Below are 19905 nucleotides of genomic sequence, written 5' to 3'. Positions count from 1 at the left end.
TTTGACTGATGGCATGTATAGACTAAAACATAAGAAGTCTTAAATTCAAATGACTAGCCATTAATTCGTACATAGGCTATAGTTTTTAGTAAAATCACAAAATTTTTGTATAGTTAATAATACTTTTTTCAACCTGAACGCCAATTCAATCGGCAGGGCATTGCTCAGTGATACCTATTGTATTCCAAAACGAGAATATATAATAAAAAACGAAACACACATTCTTGTGTCCAGCGCAGACATTATTAAATATTTAACTAGAACACTACGAATACCCGCCGATGAATTTGTAGCCAGTTACTTATTACTTAGTTATTTATTTATTTTTTGAAATACCTAGGTAACCTTTTATTTGGCACAGAATCCAACTGACAATAAATTCAATAAAAAAAGTATCAAGATGCGTATGCCAAAATTGGAAACATTTTGTAATTAAGTAAACTTGTGTCTTTGTATTTGTATTGTCCCTGATTAAGTTGTTAGCACTAAGGCTTTTACAGCTTTATCCGACATGAGTTCACGGAACAGAAGGGTCCGTGAACTATACTAAATTTAAATTAAGTCACCGTAGTTCAAATTCCGATGACGCTCGCACAAAGGTGGTAAGGAAGCTTACCTCGTCGTGTCAGTGTGTATTTATTTTATTTCGACAAATGTTGGAATAATAAGGTATAAGAAGAATGAAGCTATTAAATAATAAAAAGAAATATACATTATAATTTTATTGTATCTTTCTTGTTATTACTAGTTTCCAAACTTTTTGCTACAGTACTAAGGCAACGTCACGGTTTTTTTAGCAAATATATAGCAATCCACCAACATACAACTATTTTTTTTTAAAAAGGGGTTTTACATTTAAGTGAATTTTAGTAAAAACATATTTATTTGCAATAAACATAACAATAGAACTTTATTGAATAATACAATACTTGGTTTTATTTTATTGCATTTCGCATACGCACATCAATATTATGCTATTGTTGAAAAAAAGAACCTATGTTATACCACAACATAAAACGAGACAATAGCATATCCAACCTTGAAAAGTAATTCAAAACATACCATTAATTCTCTGAGAAAAAATCTCGTCATCACGAAATGAGGTTTTTTACAGAGTTGTTTTTACACGTGATATTACAATCAATTTACCCACATTTCCGAATTTCTCCTAGTAATTTAGATATCGTAATAATAAAACGTATTTCCTGCAAACTTATTAATTAGAATACGGTTTTTCACATAATTTTAGTTAGAGAAAAATACGTCGTTTGGTTTGAGTCTAATGTTTTTACAACGCAAGATTATTGGAAAAAAAGAGTTTTAGCTGTAAGCCTATCAAAACTACTGTATTTCATGCATTTTATTTCTTACGGCGTTTTCGAAGTCCGCAAGATATTAATGCAAGACTAATCTTCGCGGTACCTAGCGCTTAATTAAGTTTATTGTTAAAAGTGAAAAAAACCAGCACATCATTTTAAGGATTTTAAATTTCTAGGTATAATAGATAAAAAATATTGCTATTTTCTTGACGGCCACTATTATTAATAAGTCTATGTAAGCCAATTTTTTTTTTCAAAAAGCTATGAGGCAGTAGAACGCAATAATAAGAATAATATACGAAGTTTTTAATATTACGAAAGATTTAAGCTAAACTACTGTATAAATTTGTTGATGCATTTACAAAAGATATAAAAAATCTTTTAATTAATTGAAATTAAAGAATTACTGCGTCGAAGATATTAAAAAATTACAATTTCCATTCGTTGTGGTCGTAGAACCAAAAAGGAATACATGCATGACATAGATTTTTTTATTAATAAAAACCAAGAAACTAACAGAAAAAAATAGATTAAATTTATTATAAAGTTGTTAATTCCTTTTGAAAGTAGACATGACCTCTAGAATTACCGATTCATACAACTACATATAAATGTGCGTCATACAACTTCATATAAAAGTGCGATAGAAAGAGCGCTATATTAACTTAGTGCGGCGAATATTGTATGGTTGAACACTAAATATAGACGACTTTGTATAAACAGAGGATACATAAAATGTAATTTTACAATTTTAACTCGGAAATCCGTTTCTGTAAACACTTTACAATGCCCAAACGGATGTTATTTCAGAAATTACATGCTTTGAGTAATGCCTTTTAATAATACTAACCTCTACAAAAATATGCGAGTACGTTATGGTACTGTAGTTAGTTTGAAAGAGCATTACAACACAACTGAACAAGAGTTTTGTACTGAGCAACTATTATAATACTATGACGAAGGAAATCGTCAAGCACTGGACGTCTCACGGCTGAAATGATGATGATAATGACCTAATACATAGGTGAAAAAAATTCAATTATTATCACATTAAATTATTAAGTACCAACAACAAAAACACACACTTTCTCATTAAGAACTTTCATTATATGAAACTAAAGCAATAATTACTATCTGGTTTGAGTTCAAGAGTTCATGTTGATTAAATCGTGAGTAATTAGGATTAAATAAAACAGTGCACTACTAAAGAGAGTTGGGAAAAACCAAGCGAATTTTATAAAATGAACGTACGAGGAAAAATTTAAAGTTAAAGTTAAAGGTTATTTTACGGTGTTATATTCGTCGATGTAAATATGTATGTGGAAAACCTGCTATTGTTTTAATGCCATAATTCAAATTTTTTATAACCCTATTGTGTATTACCATCATAAAGTCATCAAGATTAATATGATATCTATAAAATTGTAGAATTTTCATAACTATATAAACATTGTTGGTATCAAATAGAATAAAGTAGAAAGAGAAAAGTGTCAATTTTTCTTAATATCTCCAATTAAAAATGAGGTGGCTTAAGATTCTTTTACTTATAATCGTGACAACACCCCACACATAACTTCAATAACTTAACTTCGAGAACCTTCCACTTACTGTTATGACGTTTTATTTTATTATTAAACTGAAGCGGTGCTAAGGTCAGTAACTTTAGAATAAACGTGTACTTGCGATTTGCCACGAGCCGTACCCCTTTTAGGCTTTAAATTACATAAAAAGACCATTAAATAAACCTGTGTCATTATAATTTGAATATTAATTATAAAATTATAACATTAATATAATCGTAATAAAGATGGTCGTATAATATAAAAAGAAACAAATTTAATAATCGCAAAGAACAGTGGTGACCCAGCAAGAAATGACTGAGACTTGGGATCGTAGGTCGCGGTTTCGATTCGCGTGATACAATCTTATATAAGCCACACTTTGTGCATTAAGCCAATGCTCACAAACAAATTTCTAGAGGATGGATAGTAGCGTCCTCTGCGTACCGTAATACCACACTGCTATTGTCAACCCGCCAAGCGTGGCGATTATGGTATGTCCCCTGGAGAGGTCTATGCCTTGCAATGGGCCTCTTTTGGCTGGAACACTAATAACGTCTACCTGCAATACACGGCCTGGGTCTCAAAAAAGGCCTAAGCTCTTATGCATACACTAAAATATTTATCTTTTGATATTGATTAAACACAGGACGTCCTTTTTAATATACGCCATTGAGTTCTACGCCTTAAATCGCGCGTTTATGATTTAATTTTAAAATTTATGATTAGAAAAAAGATTTTTACATTAATTTTAATTTAATTTAATATTAATTTACATCTCAAATGTATGTAACTCGTTATGTTACAGTGATAGGTACAATTTCTTATTAGCAGCAGTAAAAAAATGTTAGACATAATTTTAACAATTCAGTCGTGTCACCATGAATACCATACAACTAAACGTACACCATAAAATCACGAGGACGGTGGTCGATCATCTTTATGTTCTAGTCACGCGTGTCCGTGGTTAATAGCAATTTATTATTAACCACAATACTCCCCTATATAGACGCAGCATCATCTCACATGACTATAGTTTATTCATTTATTAGACGATTGAATGAGGTGTATGGAGCCGTCACTGGATCAGTTTTTAGCATCAAATAACAAAAAATTTACAAGGTGATTGGAAATATGTGTAAAAAGTTTTATTAGTAGTGAATGTTCGTTTGCTGTCAATTATATTATATAAATATACATTATATTATCCCTTATCCAAAACACAATGGTTTCATAAATAATAAATCAAGTAATTATAATATCGTAAGACAAAGAGTTGTTAAATTTCGGATTACTACATGTTAAAATTAATTATTGCTAACTACGCGTCCCTGCAGACTCTGTACACCCAACCCAAAAGTAATTGGCCCGTCGCATTCCTTAGGAAAAAACAAAATAATGTAAAATAACTCAGAATAACACACACACCCACACACACGTATGTTTGTGTGTTGTATACATACGTGTGTAATATGTATACATATATATATATATTGTTGATTGATACATTTCCCTTTAAAAACTTTTACACCTATTTCCAATTACTATACATGATAGTCTTCACCTTGAACTATAAACATCACAATTCTCCTGTGGTCTCAGAAATTAGAGTAGTTTTAATTACAATTTTAAAACCATTTCAGATGTTACATAACCATTGCACATAATTGATCACAATTTTATTTAACGTGTGGTAAAATAGCTGCAAATAACAATTTAATTCATCTGAACATTTACGTTCGTCTATTTCCATATGTATTTTATTTATAGCTTACCTAAAGTTACTTAAATGCGTCACGAGTTCATTAACATTCGTTACTTGATACTGCTTATTATTCAATGTAGCTGTTACTTCAGCTCAGCAATTATCATTCTATATTATTACTATTATCTGAGTTAAAATGTGCTACGTTGACTTAGTAAAACTTAAAAATATTCCCATAAAAATTTACATCATTGACAGTTGATTTAAATATATGTATTTTATTACACCTCAAGTTATCGGGTCGTATTGTTTGAGTTTAACATTAAACTAGACTTTAGTTTTTCACTATTTAAATCAACAGTTTTGTGAGGTTATTCAAAAATTCAAATACCTGTGACGAATTTTTTGTAACATAGGTATGAAAAGTTGTTTACTGTGTAATTTCTTGAAAAACTAAGATATATAGCAAATTTGAGTTATAAATGCAACGATTTGTTTCTAGAAATTAAAGCTTTAGATAATAATAAATCTTAGATAATAACCGAAAGAATAAGCGTCATGATAATTATATCAAAATCTGATATTCTAGAAGCTTATATTGTTCGGACATCAGATAAAGGCGACATTAGTTCCGACTTGAAACTCATGGAGATTCGCTGTTCAACGAGACGGTCCTAATGTCTAAACTCACGGTAAATCGTTCGCCAACAAAAGACTACAAAAATCAAATCTCCAGGTAGCGCCTTCTATTATATATTTTAATAAAAAACGAAACTGCGCAATCTAGTCATTGAAATAGCGTTAATCTTACAAATAACAAAGTTTGTTGATTTTAACTTCTTAACTTTTAACTCATTTTGTTCTATTAGCGCATTAAGCAAGTTTAGTTCCCATTCACAAGAATATTGAAACGTTACATTAAAATAACTTACTTTCCCCTGGGAAACAGATATATATGAAGACCATGCAACTAAGGTGAACAAGTTAGTTCTTACTTTACTACGACTTAGTCAACGAAATAACCAGAAACAAATTCACGGTGAACTTGTAAGCGACCGAGGTAGGAGTGTGTGGTATATAAACAAAATCTCTATATATCATACTGAAAGAATTTGGCTAGCGAAGAGCTAACGTCAGGTCATGGAAAGTGCTTCATCCTAAACCCATAGAACGTGGTATTCGTGAACCCATAGAAAGCTGAGAAATTACGTCTGTATCTCTCGGTTTAGTATTATAAGTATGTATTTATCACTATGGTAAAGTGCAAACAGTTTAATATTCGAATATAATATGAGAAAATTCTCATCATCTTTATGTAGTTTTATAAGTATAATTATTTTTTTTTATAATCACAAAACTGATTACAAAATGTACTTACATCGCAATGTGAAGAATGGCGAGCTGCACTCGCGGCGAGTAGCGCGGCTGCAGATGTTCGGACCACGTTTGCCTCGCCGCAAGTCACGAAAATGTCCATCGCATAACGACCCATTGACACGTTCGGGATAGCTACATTGCCAAATAAATAAAACTATTGTCTATATATACGACTATTGAATACCAATTAAACGTGTGCATTATAAAAATACTTATGCTTCATCTAAAGCAGTTTTAAATTTCTATAATGGATAGAGTATACACCATTTACATAGCTATCGTATTAATATTTATTAATTACAAGTATTTTTTCTGCGTGTTACAGATACCACTTTTTTAAGGTTCTCCGAGATTTATTAACTATACCTGTAGCTATTCTTTTACGCATTTATTTTTTGTTAAATCTATATTTGCTTACGAATAAGGGATTTTTTTCGTATATCTCACCATCATAATTTCGTAAACATTTACGTAAACGTAACGTATTTACAAAAAAATACTACATATCTCTAATCACAAAAATTATAAATTTTATAAATGCTTCTTGCGTACATGGATGCATAGCTTACGAGCACCAATGTCTTTATTCAATTACTTACACTTCATTCAAAACCAAAAAAATAAAGAAAACATTACGTAGAAAGAGATCTCTATGTACATTTTTCTTTGTCTCTCTCATGAAAGAGAGGGCAGTTTAGGGTGTATATGTCTTATTTATATACAAATTTTTAATATTGACCATTAATATCAGTGTAGGTTTGCCGCCGGGTGCAGGATGCTTCCAACCGGTTCTATTGGAAATCTATAAGCCTGTGTCCAGCCGTGGACGCTTTATCCTAATCATCATCATCACTATAGCCTTCAACTTAATTTATATTAAGGTTAGTTTTAGTGTTATTCCAATTCGATGAAAATTACAATGTAACAGCTGAGCCGAGGTTAGTGAAGAGGTCTTAAAGCCTTTAGCTCTATACTGCCTTAAACTCGTTAAGCTATAAACGCAAACGGGCAAGCAGTATATGTCCATATCACAAAAAACAGTGTGTCATAATGATGACTCAAAAAATGCTTACCTTGCAGGAGGTGAGGGAGCAATGGCGCATGATGCACTAGCGCAGCCATCAAGTGCAAGGCCGCGGCGCGCAGTTCAGGGCTCTCGGAGCCCACACACGCCACAACTACTTGCAACACCTCGCCGCTCCACGCCTCACTCCACGTCTACCATCCATATATCAGTTGCAATTGCTAATTTAAAAGTACAATCTACACTTGTTCCACCGCACGCTTAGCGTAGCCCGCACTGCCTTTTGCGAAAAAAAACTAGGTAAAATCCTATCCTAGTAATTTTTAACATTCCCACAAAATATTATAAGAGCTATAATTTTTAATGAAAACACCCTCAATCCACCTCGAGGGTAGAATTTTGTTAAATTAGCTCTGCGAAAACTATATTTACTAAACTACCAAATTTCAAGCTTCCAAGCCTTGGGTTCAAAAGATATTGAGATGAGTCATTATATGAGTAAAATAACTTGTTTGAATATAGATAGATAAATAGATTAAAATGAATTGCCAAATGTATTGCCAGGTCAAAATCACTTAGTAAACAAAACCAGGTTTCTTAGCCGTTAAACGTTAGAGGTTAATCAAAAACAAAAAGTGTACTGCTTTGTAATAAACAAAAATATCCTGTACCATAAAAACACAAATACTTTATCACTGCGTCCAATAATAAACAAAGTTTTTTTTTATCGACAAAACGGAAATCGGAAACTAGGTTATGTTTTGCTCTCATTTGATTATGTGATAACATAGCTTGTTATTTTTATTTACATTTGATTTTGCTACGTGACGATACGCTCAAGAAATAGGATGTAAAAAACTTCTATAAGTGCAACATCAACCTCTGTCATAACCTATTTACAACCTTACAATAAATAAGTTAATTATAGACAATCGAATTTTGACTATTTTTCTAGTAAATGAATATTTAGCCTGTTAAGTGAAAAATTCGCCATCAAATACGTGAACGGCGCGAGAGAGTTTCGTATGTTAACATTTTGTAAGAGGTGTTACTATGTCATTGAACAAAAAGTCCTATACCATAAAGCATTACAAGTAATCATAACCAAATCATTAAAAACAAGACGGGTAATCGTTGACTTAACCGATTAAGAAATTATTCGGAAACACGTTTCATTTATATACTTGTTCATTAAACGGTGTTGATAACGTTGAAACAATAAATTTTAACAGTGCTAAGTTTATCGAGGAAGCAACTTGTAAAAAAAAAATTCCTGTCAGAATGTTTAAAGGGATATATAATATGACTTTATTATTTACCTATTGCTTATTGAAGTATTTTACATATAAAAGCTTCACTAAGTTTTCTCTATGAATTTTATAATTAATAAACCACGTTTTTATTTTTTTATTCTACATAAATATTAGAATACCTGAACAGGAATATTATCCACATGGATATGCTTTAGCGTAGCTATAAGTGCAAGCATAACGTTCAACCGGCAGCCTTGTCCCTTCCGACCGACTCCACCTCCGCAGCCGCACAGGACGCGCGTCAAGTTCTTCAGTCCCTCCAGCAACATCTCTTCACTTAATTTACAACAGCGAGAGTTTAGTGCATACCGTATACAACGCATCACCTCGTTTAAGTATCCTAAAAGAAATTATTTATTAAAAAAAAATCATTAAACCTTGTAACTGGCGCACATATTTAGCAACCAAAGCCACCAAAAGAGCCAGACTTTGTGACAAATGAAGAAGTCATTAAGAGAAAGATGCAGTCGCTAGACCGCTAGTTATAATCCTTACTTATGTGAAACATACTAAATAACGCAACTTTCCAGATCTATATTTTTTAAATTTAGATTTGCTTTTCTATGGCACACACGGATGTGTTATTAATGAATATAAAACATCTTCTAGATATTTGTAAAAAAACCTAGAATTTAACCCAGAATATCGTCTGAAAATCTTTGTCGAGTCGCGCAATCACTACCTACTAGTTTAAAAATGTTTATGTAACATGTTTTAATGTTATGTTTTAATTGTAATCATATAATCAATAGATGGTAGCAAAGTAAAGCAAACAGGCATCCACAAAATTGCAAATTTAAGGGTAGAGCTGTGCGCTCTACCCTTAAATTTGCTTTTAGAAAAAATAAAGTCAAAATTGAGAGTTCTGTACCGACTTAAGTTAACCTGTTATATTGGATTTTTTGTATTTACTGCAAGAAGTAAAAAAAAAACGGCAAGATTTTCTTTATCATTTAAATAATTGTGATACAAACTTAGACATGGTTGCTATCCGAATTTCTAAAATGCATTTTCGCTTTACTGCCATAGATTATTGTAGGGTATAACAAAACTAACCAAGCATATGAAAATTCTTTACATCAATCCTTTCCAGACAAGAAAATAATATTCTGAGCAAGCTTTCCATTCGCTTCACATTGTAATCGTCTTGAATTTCCAGGAGTCTTATACATCGCCACACAATCTTTATAATATGCATTTGTAGCTGAGCCACTTCCACGGCTTCGTGCGGCGTTTGGTGCGGGTACAGTCGCTCGCGGCTCAACAGCGAGAGCACAGAAACGTCATTTCCGATGAAAAATGACTTAATCCAATTCATAGTCTCACCTTCAACAAAGCAATATTAATTACACAATACTACTAAGTTGAACAAATTTTTAAAAATAACGACCAGGCCCTTCACAGTTCGTTGCTGAATAAACCTGGTTTTATTTTATATAATATTGTAATTAGATTTATTTATTTAATAAAATGTGTTCACAGTAAATCCACGGAGAGCCAGACCCAATCTAAATTCGTGCAACAAAAATTCTTTCATTATGAGTGAGCGAATTTTTACTCCATTGTCTTGCTTACTTTTAAAAAAACACACATAATTTAAAACGAAAACCATATTATAAGTATACCTACACATTTTGAATAACTTAATTCCTCAATAAATGTAAATACCGTAAGAAACTTATATTACAATAAAAAAACACATAGTCATATACATACGTTCGGCAGGCACATTATCCATGTATGCTATGATAAACTGCAGCAAAGTGATGAGCAAGACAGTGTCGTTGGAGGAGGCGGGCGGGGCGCACAGGAAGCGGCGGACATGGTGCCACGGCAGCCCGGCGTATTCCTTCACACTTGTGCACGACAACGACACCACGGAGGTATAACTATTAAATAAAAAATAACATCAGGATAAAGGACTTTTACAATAAACAAATTTCTTATGACTACTAAATGAGAATTTAAATATACTGCACACTATGCTAGATTGCAATATAGCTTATTATAGATGCCATCAACTAAAATTGATGCTGTCAATCTTTCTTTATCTTGCGGGATAACGTGACAATAATAACTCAGTGCCAAGTTAAATAGCTTTGTAATCAAATTCACTTGCGATACTATGACGTTCCAAACAGCTTTTGGTCTAATAATGTAAAAAGCGTCGCATGAGTTTCTTTCATTACTTTCCCCAGCTCTTAAGCTTTTTTAAAGAGTATAAAAGTTAGTTGAAAAAAATAATTTGATAATAGTACCAGATCTAGATGTAGTTTAGCCCTCATCGGCAATATCGAATCGGAATACTCGATGCAGAGCGCGACTTATAAAATTCCCTAACAAGATCGGTTTCCTCTCGGCGACCTTTGCAATGTGAATGCAATGCGCCTATTCAATTCACTTAAACGACCGCTAACACTACAGCTCACAATCCAGTAAATTATTTAATATGTCGAACCGAGCTGAGGTTTCCAAGATAACTCTCTTTTAGATACTGTAAAGATATTAATAATAAGTGCTTTCAACGCCTTGCTGCTGCTGCTTTGGTATTTCCAAAAGCGCTATACCGCACCGTTGACAGAAGACTGAGAGAACAGAGTGGCAGATACTCCCTCTGTACGTATCCTAAGGCGTTATGCATCATTTTCGGCAGCGCGTTAATAATGATTAAAAAAATTAAAGTACCTTACCTTTGAAGCAAAGCAAGCGCTTGAATCACTTGCGTGTGTGATGTAGCGTTTTCAAGCGCGAGAAGTCCTTTTGTGCTCGTATATAGAACACAGGCACTGCGCAAAAGCGCCAAGTCGTCCGAAGAAAGATAAGGTTCCGGTACAGTGGGTAAGTTTGCAAAAGCACTACGGATACTACGCACTCCGCCCGACTGCGTGTACCACCAGCGGATCCGTATCGCACGACGCCACTCATCATCACTTTGAAGCCATTCTAAACAAACAGAATACATATGAGTAAAATAATTTGTACAGTGAAGAATATACAAATAAAATTTAATGGTACACCATTAATTACACGTCGCATAGATGATCAAGGTCAAAACTTGAGAAGCTTAGGTCGGACGATTCGGGTTTGTTTTTGTTAAAGCGCAAGGAAGGTTCTAATGGACAGAAAAATTAACATATATAATCTATGCCCATCGTTGTTTAGACGCCCACTGCAATACACAGACCTACGACCTAGATATCTATAGGGGGATATACCATAATGGCCATGCTTGGCAGGCGGATTGACTCTCGCAGTGTGGTATTATGGTACACAAAAGCCGCTGCTACCCATCTTCTGGAAACTTGTTTAGAAGCTGTGGCTATCCAATATAATTAACTCTAGCTGCTATGCAAATGCAAACAGTAAATTAAAACACAAAAATCAAAAAGGCATTACAATGACAATACAAACATACTATTACTAATATTTTTCAGTGCGCAAAAACATTGTAAGTGATCGTCATCTAGTAATATGTCGGGACTTTAGAACGGCGCCGACAGATGGCGCTAGTCTTTAGTAAACAAATAAAGGTCACCACGCGGTAAAATAGACATTAATAAAGAAGAATCGACAACGCCACGGCAAATAATATATTAAATCAAAAAATAAAGTGATCAGTTATCACTTAACGTTTTCAATAAGAAAGAAAGAGAAATAAAAATATACTACTATAAAATAGTAGATCTATTTATAAAATAGTAGGTCTATTATTTAAGATGCGTAAAGACGTAAAACCATGGTGTCCGTGATAATGGTGGATCTTGCCTCAATTTGATGACATAAACTAGACGTTTTATGCCTATTTTCACGGTATGACTCATCACATACAACAGCACGCTGTTTAAACCATTTCCGGAGATAAAAGTAACCCTATAATAAATATTCTTAATAATTACCCAAGGAGCAATGTTCAGCATTAGGACTGTTCTTCCAATAGCTGTTAACTGGAAACGGAAGCGAAGTTCTTTCAGTGACACACAAAGGCAACGCGGGGACCTTTTGTCTGGATGAGTTTATCTCTTGCAAAACAAACCCAGACCATGCCATCAGAGATAATATTTGAGCCGACATCAGCACGCACGAGTCGTTTGATGGAAATACGAGGATTACTGCAATAAGATATTTTATTATCTATTATCATGTTCTAATGAAAAATAACATTCTAATTATAATTCAATATAAGCAAAATACCTCTAATCAGTAGTAAGGGCAAATCGGATATTTTAACCAAATTATGACGATTGGCAAAACATACGCTGTTCAATACAGACACACAGCTAATTGCACATTCGGGAAAAGCTAAATAATCATCAACCATCAATGATAATCTGCAAGAAATATTTGAAAAATTAAGCCTAACAATAAAAAAACACTTTTTAAATAAATACACTTTATTGCACACGTATCAAAAAGAAAAACAAAGATATAAAATTTAAAAGTTATTTAAAGCAATAAATATAATACATTTGAAAGTGTTATAACATCAAATATCTTAGATGTAAAACTGGATATATTACACATATAGTAAATTGTTTTGGGCTTTGTGTGGTAAAGGAAATGGAAATATAATAGAGAGTGAAAGAAAAATAGTACATCTTGTTTAACCTGTCAACTGCCTATGGACATATCTGTCCGAAATCCCCGGGTGCACACGGGTCAGATCTGCCCGCAATATTGTGGGCTACATTATATCGCATCATCTTAAAAATACGGTTTAAAATCGCTTGCTCTTGATTTACTACAGACCACAGGATCATAAACAATATTATTTCATTAATCATTTAAAAAAATTCGTTCCTGACCACGACATGAGCCATGTTGCGACATACGAAGGGTTAAGATGTTACTATCATTCGTTAACGTTATAAAATCAGATTTTATTAATTTATATACATAAAAGAAACTGTATTTCTTGAAAATTCTACTTTACATAATCTGCCTACTTTCAATGTAATATGCTTTGATTAACTACGTAGGACGACTGGATCAAGGCAGCTTCCTACCGAACTTATTGAAAAATATGGTGAGGCTTTTATCAGCAGTGAATGTTTTATAGCTAAAATGATAATGAACTACGGATATAAATATGTTATTGGTAATAGTTATTAGTGTACCTGAGTAAAGAAACGATAAGATTGATTCCATCGTGCTGCAGGAACACCTCGTGCGAATCTTGTCGTCGCAACAGCACAGACAGCTGTTGCAGCGTGCTGCGACGAAGCGACGGCTCCAAAGTGGGCCGCGTGTTTTGTGCAATGTATCCTTTCCCATCTTCATCCAATGTCAGGTCTTGTTTTAAAACTTCTAGCACTTGAATTAAGCCCGCAGTCTTAAATAAATAAACATATTTGGTATAATGCAAGTTATATATAAGAAATGTAATAAGAATCTGATGTTTAGTTTAAAGACAAGGGCTCTATGTGAAGTTGGACAATTTGCAATTTTCACTCATCAAATATGTGTTGCCTAATCCAAATTTGTGTTGCCATTATTGAATGTGTCTCTGACGTATCAATCAAGCGTGTCTGTAATCAATTAAGCAATCGCAGTATAGACTGCTGAATGGCTTTAAGATGTTTGGTCTCTTGTATAGTTTCATTGTGTTTACATTTACCCATCCTGATAAGTAACAAAATTATATATTTCACACTACACATGACTAATAACATCTACCCTTATAATGTATAATTAATTTTAATTGAATTGTGTTGTACAATAAACAAAATCTACAACAATTTGAGAATATACCTACTATTTTCATTAGTTATATCAAAACAAAATATTGCAAAAAAATATATTATAAGATTCATTCTAGTCCATGAAAACCTTTATAGTAACATATCTATTCCATCGCATCGCTTTACCTACGACATGCTATAGTTAAAATCATTTTAATTCTTTAAATAATATCAGGGTACGTAAAAGAATCAAATACTTTCATTTATATAAACATTATATTTAAGCACTTAAAACCTTGCATAACTTTTAATACCTGTGGACTTCCAACTGAAGACGATGAAGAATCCAAGTTAAAGTCTTGAGCCTCCAATCTCCTCAACGCATTTAGTAATAAATCGGAACGAAGAGATTCTCCTGGAGGTAAATATCGATCATCATCTGTAAGAATAAATCATTGACACATATCAGAAAATTAATAACAAAAGATAGAAAAATCTTTCCTCCGCCTTTATTTTTTATGAATTCATAATAATGATGAATCTTATCGATTAGGTTTAAGACGTAGATTGGTATAAAGCGACATCTAAATTGACAACGATTGATCAATCGACATATATTTTGACATGACTCTTATTAAAAAATTAAACTGACTGTATACATGTGACACAAACCTAGCAGACGACAGAGTGCATGTGCGGCTTCCAGCTGTACTGCAACGCACTTTACAAATAAAAGCCTTATTAAACCTCCGACCATCTCGCTGAAAGACACACCCATACATTCCACTATATCAGATTCCAAAGATTTACGGATAGCTTTTCCTGAAATCAACAAATAAGTAATAAAACATTTGAATACACTGTGTTTTATTATTTATTATTTAATAAAATGGTGTGAAAAGGAGTAAGGTTCTACAGAAACTGCGGTATACGCCTCATAGTTACAGAGAGACAGGGAAGGAGGAGTTAAGAGCCAACGCTTGTGCGACGGCGCTTGTGCTCTTTGTTCTCCGACACCCATTGCTACACTTTCCCCAGGCGCGGTACAGCGGTTTCAGTATCACTGTAGTAGATTGTCCACTCACCTAGTTGAGTATCATGGGCTGCATACACATGTAACAATGGCAATATTGGCAGTAAGCTGGCTAGGAGACGCCACCAGCAGCTCTCACTTAGTACTAGCCTACCGCGAAGCAAGCACACCATCACTTGTGAAGCATTTTCACTCACCTTGAACAAAATTTAAAACAATATAAAGATTGCGTATGGTTGTTAAGAAACACGAAATATTTTTTAAATAATTAAACTAAACTATTTACATTTCAAAACTGTCAAGAAGATTGACGAAATCTGAAGGAAAGTAGAGAAGGAACCCAGCGAATTGGCAGGTTAATGTAACAGTGGACATGCTTCATAGCGGATAGAATAGTTCATAGCGGATGCAGATTCTGAAGTGGAGACCACGAACCAGCAATAGATGTCTGCGCACAACGTTGACGTTTGACTTCGCTAAGGTCGTCAGAAGATGCTGAAAGCAGGCCGCATCCAAATGGTCTTTTCGGAAATCTATGAGGAGATCTATGTCCAGTAGTTGACGTCCTATGACTGTAATCATGATGACGATGATTATAGTGATGATAATGATGATTGTAAGCTGCCTGAATAATTTTTCTACTCTTCTTTTTCATCTTCCAAAAAAATGCTCTTTTTTAGTCATGGAAAATTGCCCTTGGCACTTAAGCATTGACAGCTTTTATGGGTTTTATGTGGCAAAACGCAAACGGTCCTTAGCCTGGAATTTTATACAAAAATTAAGCTTGAATAAAGCTTCCAAGCTCAAAGGTAACTTGGAATTTCCGTGGATTGGAAACGTATTTTGCATTTCAGTTATAGGGCGCCCCAAAGGGCCTAATTTTAATCAGGTACTGCTATCAGACTATCGAGAAAACTTTTAAAGCTAGCATTGCTAAGACATCAGGAACCGTCAGAACTGGAAGATGTTGCGAAAGAAATTCGATCAACATTTCTTTCATTGACAAAAAGGGGTAGAAGGAAAACGTTGACATTTTACACTTACCTCTTCTATACTTGAAGACAGTCCATGGCAACAAATTTCCGTCAATATACTAACATCACAAAGCAATATTAAGCACTGTTCGTGTTCACTTTGATAAATTTCCTCACCAAATAAAACAGATTTCACCATTTCTGCCAACATCTGGTAAAACCTTATTTTCACCCAGTTCATATCATGTGCCATCAATTTCAAAGCTATGCTCCTTAACAGCGTCCAGTCATCTTCGTGACAACAAATATCTTTACTTTTATATAACACAATAGTGACAATGCGTTCCAAAAAACTTTCATTGTGTTGCATACTAAGAATTAGAAGCGAATTGTGAATATCGGTAATGATTTCTTTTGAGTATTTAGTATCATTTTGGTTTTTTATCAATTTAATTGCATGATCCATACTGAAAAACAGTTTTTTTAGAGCTTCACGCTTGGTCTTATGTTCTTGGTCCAATAATAACTTTGAAGACTGAAAATTAAATTAGAAATCCGTAATAAAATTTAAATGGACTAACGCTCTTTTTGTAAAATAAAAATAAACGCCTCTGTTTACAAAATGGATTAATAAATCAATTTTGTGTCTGTCTATCATCAATTTGTGTTGCAGAGTCGTGAATTATACTCGTATAGTGGCGAAAGTAATTTCACAGCGCCTCTCTTTTTACCCATGGACCTACCACCTATTAAAATCACTTAAGCTCACTAAATGACGGTATCGCTCACATTGGCAATCTATGTATTAAACTAAATTGTTAATTTAATATTATACAACTTACAAAAAAATTTATAATACATTATTTTCCGTTTAATACTTTTTCTTTATTATTGACAATAAATTACTTACAAGCAAGCAGTGATCGATTCTTTGACTCAATTCAGGATATAGCAATTCAACTGCTGGATCCAGCTGCGCCGATTGAAGGGCAATAATCAAAGAAGCGGGAGGCAATGGAGAACTTTTGGTCCAATTAAGTAGTTTTTCGCCACAGCATATCAACCTTAGCCAAGCTATCCTGTGATAATCCCGTTCTGTGTTCTCCAGAAATGATTTTCTACAATTTTAAAATTCAAACATGATCATAAATATTTAACGTATACGCTCCAAAAAATACGAGTGACTACAAACTATGGTATTAGCAGGCAGGACAAGGTATAAATGTGTTATAAAATGATAAAGAATTATATAATTATATATTAAAATATTTTGTTACATTAAAATAGAAACTTACTTATAATTTGCTATAAGCTCACCCAGTACACGCATTAACATACACGTTTTATGAGCAATGTCCTTATGTGTTTTAGAGCTATGCTCTACGATCCAAAATTGATCCGTAACACAATCTAATAATAAACTAATCAGCGAATCAATGAGATTTAAACAGATATTTATTTGTTGCTGAAATAAAATATACAGAGAATCATAAAAACAAATATTTATTTATATATACTTTATTGTACATTAATAGTAATATAATATAATAATATAAATAAATAAAATACAAAAGGCAGTGCCACCGCACACGACAATTTCTTCCAAACAAACAGTGTTTTACTAGTTTTATAATCAAAAAATATATAATTTTAAATTCGGCCAATTAGAGATATTCAACAGGTTTAAATGAATAACATAATGTACAATGAGTCTTTATTTTCATTTATTTCGCAATTTAAATTAAACAATTTTTTTTTTATTTCTAGTCACCATACAACTCTACCTTAAAACGGCAGAGACCTTGTACTACCACTGCATTTACAATTTTTCTCTTTATTTTCTATATCTAATTATTTTAAAAGCAATCATTAAACAACAAGGAGTACATAACATATGTTGAAAACTGTATTTTAAGCTTGAATTATATGCAGTCTTTCATTCCCGGTTTTGGCAGTTTGACCCTGGTGCAAGTGCTGACTATGGGGCCAGAAAAGTCAACAAGAAAGGCTACCGGTAAGGCCACAAATGCGATAGAAGGATAACATCCATCAGCTAGCTATAACTTGTGAGTCTTCAAGTGAATAGGTATCTCCAGGCAAGCATTTAACAACGTAGCTCTCGTCATTGCTTAACATTGGGCGAGAAAAAGGTCAAATACATTGGCTATAACCAACAATAAAAAAAAATCACAAAGACAACAGCAGCAACTGAAGCCTCGCTGCCTAAAATAAGGAAAATTGAAGAAAATGAAAAAAAGTCTACACTAAATTTATAGTTGAGGGAGGTAGAAAAAAATAACGATTAAGTAGCAATTAAATACAAATGTAAATGTGCATGTGTAGCATCTATTTAAGTACACATATTTGACTATAATTTTGCTGTTACTAAAAATAATTCATTATAAATAAATATTGTTTATTCTAAGCTGAAGATAAATAGGTTACTACATCAGGAGATGGTGTAAGTGGGTAGATAGTAGTTTCGGCAGATATATGACTATTTCTCATCTGTTTATTAACAAAAATCGACAAAAAATTGAGCTATTTTGAAAAAATATATTAATTTTTGACTTAAATAAAGAAGAGCATTAGATATTTATAAAAATGATTATGTACTCAAACATATTTTTTATATTATAAAAAATAATTGTAACCCTGGGATTGAATATAAGGCATACACTTAGAGCTGTAGTGTTTTGTTATCAGTAAGCACTTTTGAAAAGCACTTTGCGAAGATTTATGTCAGACACATAAATATCTGCTTACTTTCAGACAAAAAAACATGTTTCCGATCTCTGTCTCTGACACCAAGGTTAAATGGCCACAGTAGTAATCTTAAAAAATTGCACTTACCATACCGAGAGCTTCATATTCATTTGGATCCAACAAAACTACGCTTCTCGACATGGTCGTTAATACTGCATAGGATGTATCCAAAGCAAATATTGGTCCTGGTATCTGTCGTAGCACTGCTAAAGAATCCTCAGTTTTAGCAGAACTCAAGCATCCTCCAACAATATGTTCTAATTCAGCATTTACCTCATCATAACACTCGTTTAATTCCAAAGAAACCTTAAAAAGCAAGTTTCAATATGCAATTAAAAATTTAAAAGCTTCATTGAAATTATAAAATGGTATAAGTACAATAATAACGCACGGTCCTAAAATAATGAACAAAAATTATTTTTTCAAACAGGCTTTCTTTATCTGCCGCCTTCAAGACATGAAGACGAAAATTAAAGGTACATAAGTATTTATGTCCTGCCAGGTTAGGAATGTTGATTCTAATGAGAAGAACCTGGTAAGGTGATACGAAGTTTGCTTATGGAAAATGATTACAACAAAATAATGGTTCTACTAATCCCTTTAATAAAGAAGAAAAACACTTTATATATCACAGTCACAAAAATCATATATAGGTCACTTGAGATGTTGAAAAAGTGACTGATTGGGATCATGAATGGTAGGAAGCTATTCAACATAACGTAAGCCAAATTTTTAGTCACATTTGTGTCTTTCAATTAACAGGTCATGAATTTGGTACTGGTTGGGCTCTCCACCTATTCTAAAACTAATGCAAGTACATCAGCCCAGATCTTCGAGCATCAGACTTTGCTTGTATTTTGCGATTTTTCAGAAATTGTAAAGGTGTAGACATACCAGCACAGCAAGAATTATAAATTCATATTACTGGTTACTGTGTGTATTATTAACTTATTGTCATTTAGATATATTAATATACTGTAATGAAATACTTAAATTAGATTATGTTTACCTTATTTTTCTTATGAACTAATTCTATTGAAAATAGTTGAAGAAGTCTCTGGCGTAAGGCAGATGTAATGCATGACAAAACTAACAATGCTTCACCCGGATGACCACTCTGATGCCCACAGGCTATCTTCACCAAAATCTATAATAGT

The 19905-nt window shown here is 33.1% G+C and overlaps 1 protein-coding gene across 1 annotated transcript in view; it reads right to left on the bottom strand.

The window, feature by feature from the left end:
- ana3 (anastral spindle 3) overlaps window positions 1-19905 on the bottom strand; it is a 43088-nt gene that overhangs the window by 20480 nt on the left and 2703 nt on the right. Inside the window, exons 6-22 of the mRNA XM_068773705.1 lie at window positions 19758-19895; window positions 18836-19054; window positions 17278-17447; window positions 16893-17100; window positions 16053-16517; window positions 15061-15205; window positions 14648-14797; window positions 14290-14414; window positions 13412-13626; window positions 12489-12625; window positions 12194-12406; window positions 10988-11240; window positions 10014-10186; window positions 9354-9623; window positions 8417-8637; window positions 7034-7178; window positions 5962-6092 (exon numbers count right to left, since the gene is read on the bottom strand). Coding sequence (XP_068629806.1) covers window positions 5962-6092; window positions 7034-7178; window positions 8417-8637; window positions 9354-9623; window positions 10014-10186; window positions 10988-11240; window positions 12194-12406; window positions 12489-12625; window positions 13412-13626; window positions 14290-14414; window positions 14648-14797; window positions 15061-15205; window positions 16053-16517; window positions 16893-17100; window positions 17278-17447; window positions 18836-19054; window positions 19758-19895 — 3378 coding nt within the window. The remainder of the gene's footprint in view (window positions 1-5961; window positions 6093-7033; window positions 7179-8416; window positions 8638-9353; window positions 9624-10013; window positions 10187-10987; window positions 11241-12193; window positions 12407-12488; window positions 12626-13411; window positions 13627-14289; window positions 14415-14647; window positions 14798-15060; window positions 15206-16052; window positions 16518-16892; window positions 17101-17277; window positions 17448-18835; window positions 19055-19757; window positions 19896-19905) is intronic.

The sequence above is a fragment of the Battus philenor genome, unplaced genomic scaffold (assembly GCF_028537555.1).
Source record: "Battus philenor isolate CCGP_79_NKW_IND1 unplaced genomic scaffold, ilBatPhil1.0.hap1 SCAF_6, whole genome shotgun sequence".
Lineage (NCBI taxonomy): Eukaryota > Metazoa > Arthropoda > Insecta > Lepidoptera > Papilionidae > Battus > Battus philenor.
Note: the sequence above shows the minus strand (reverse complement) of the source record. Positions and strands in the feature narration are given on the sequence as shown.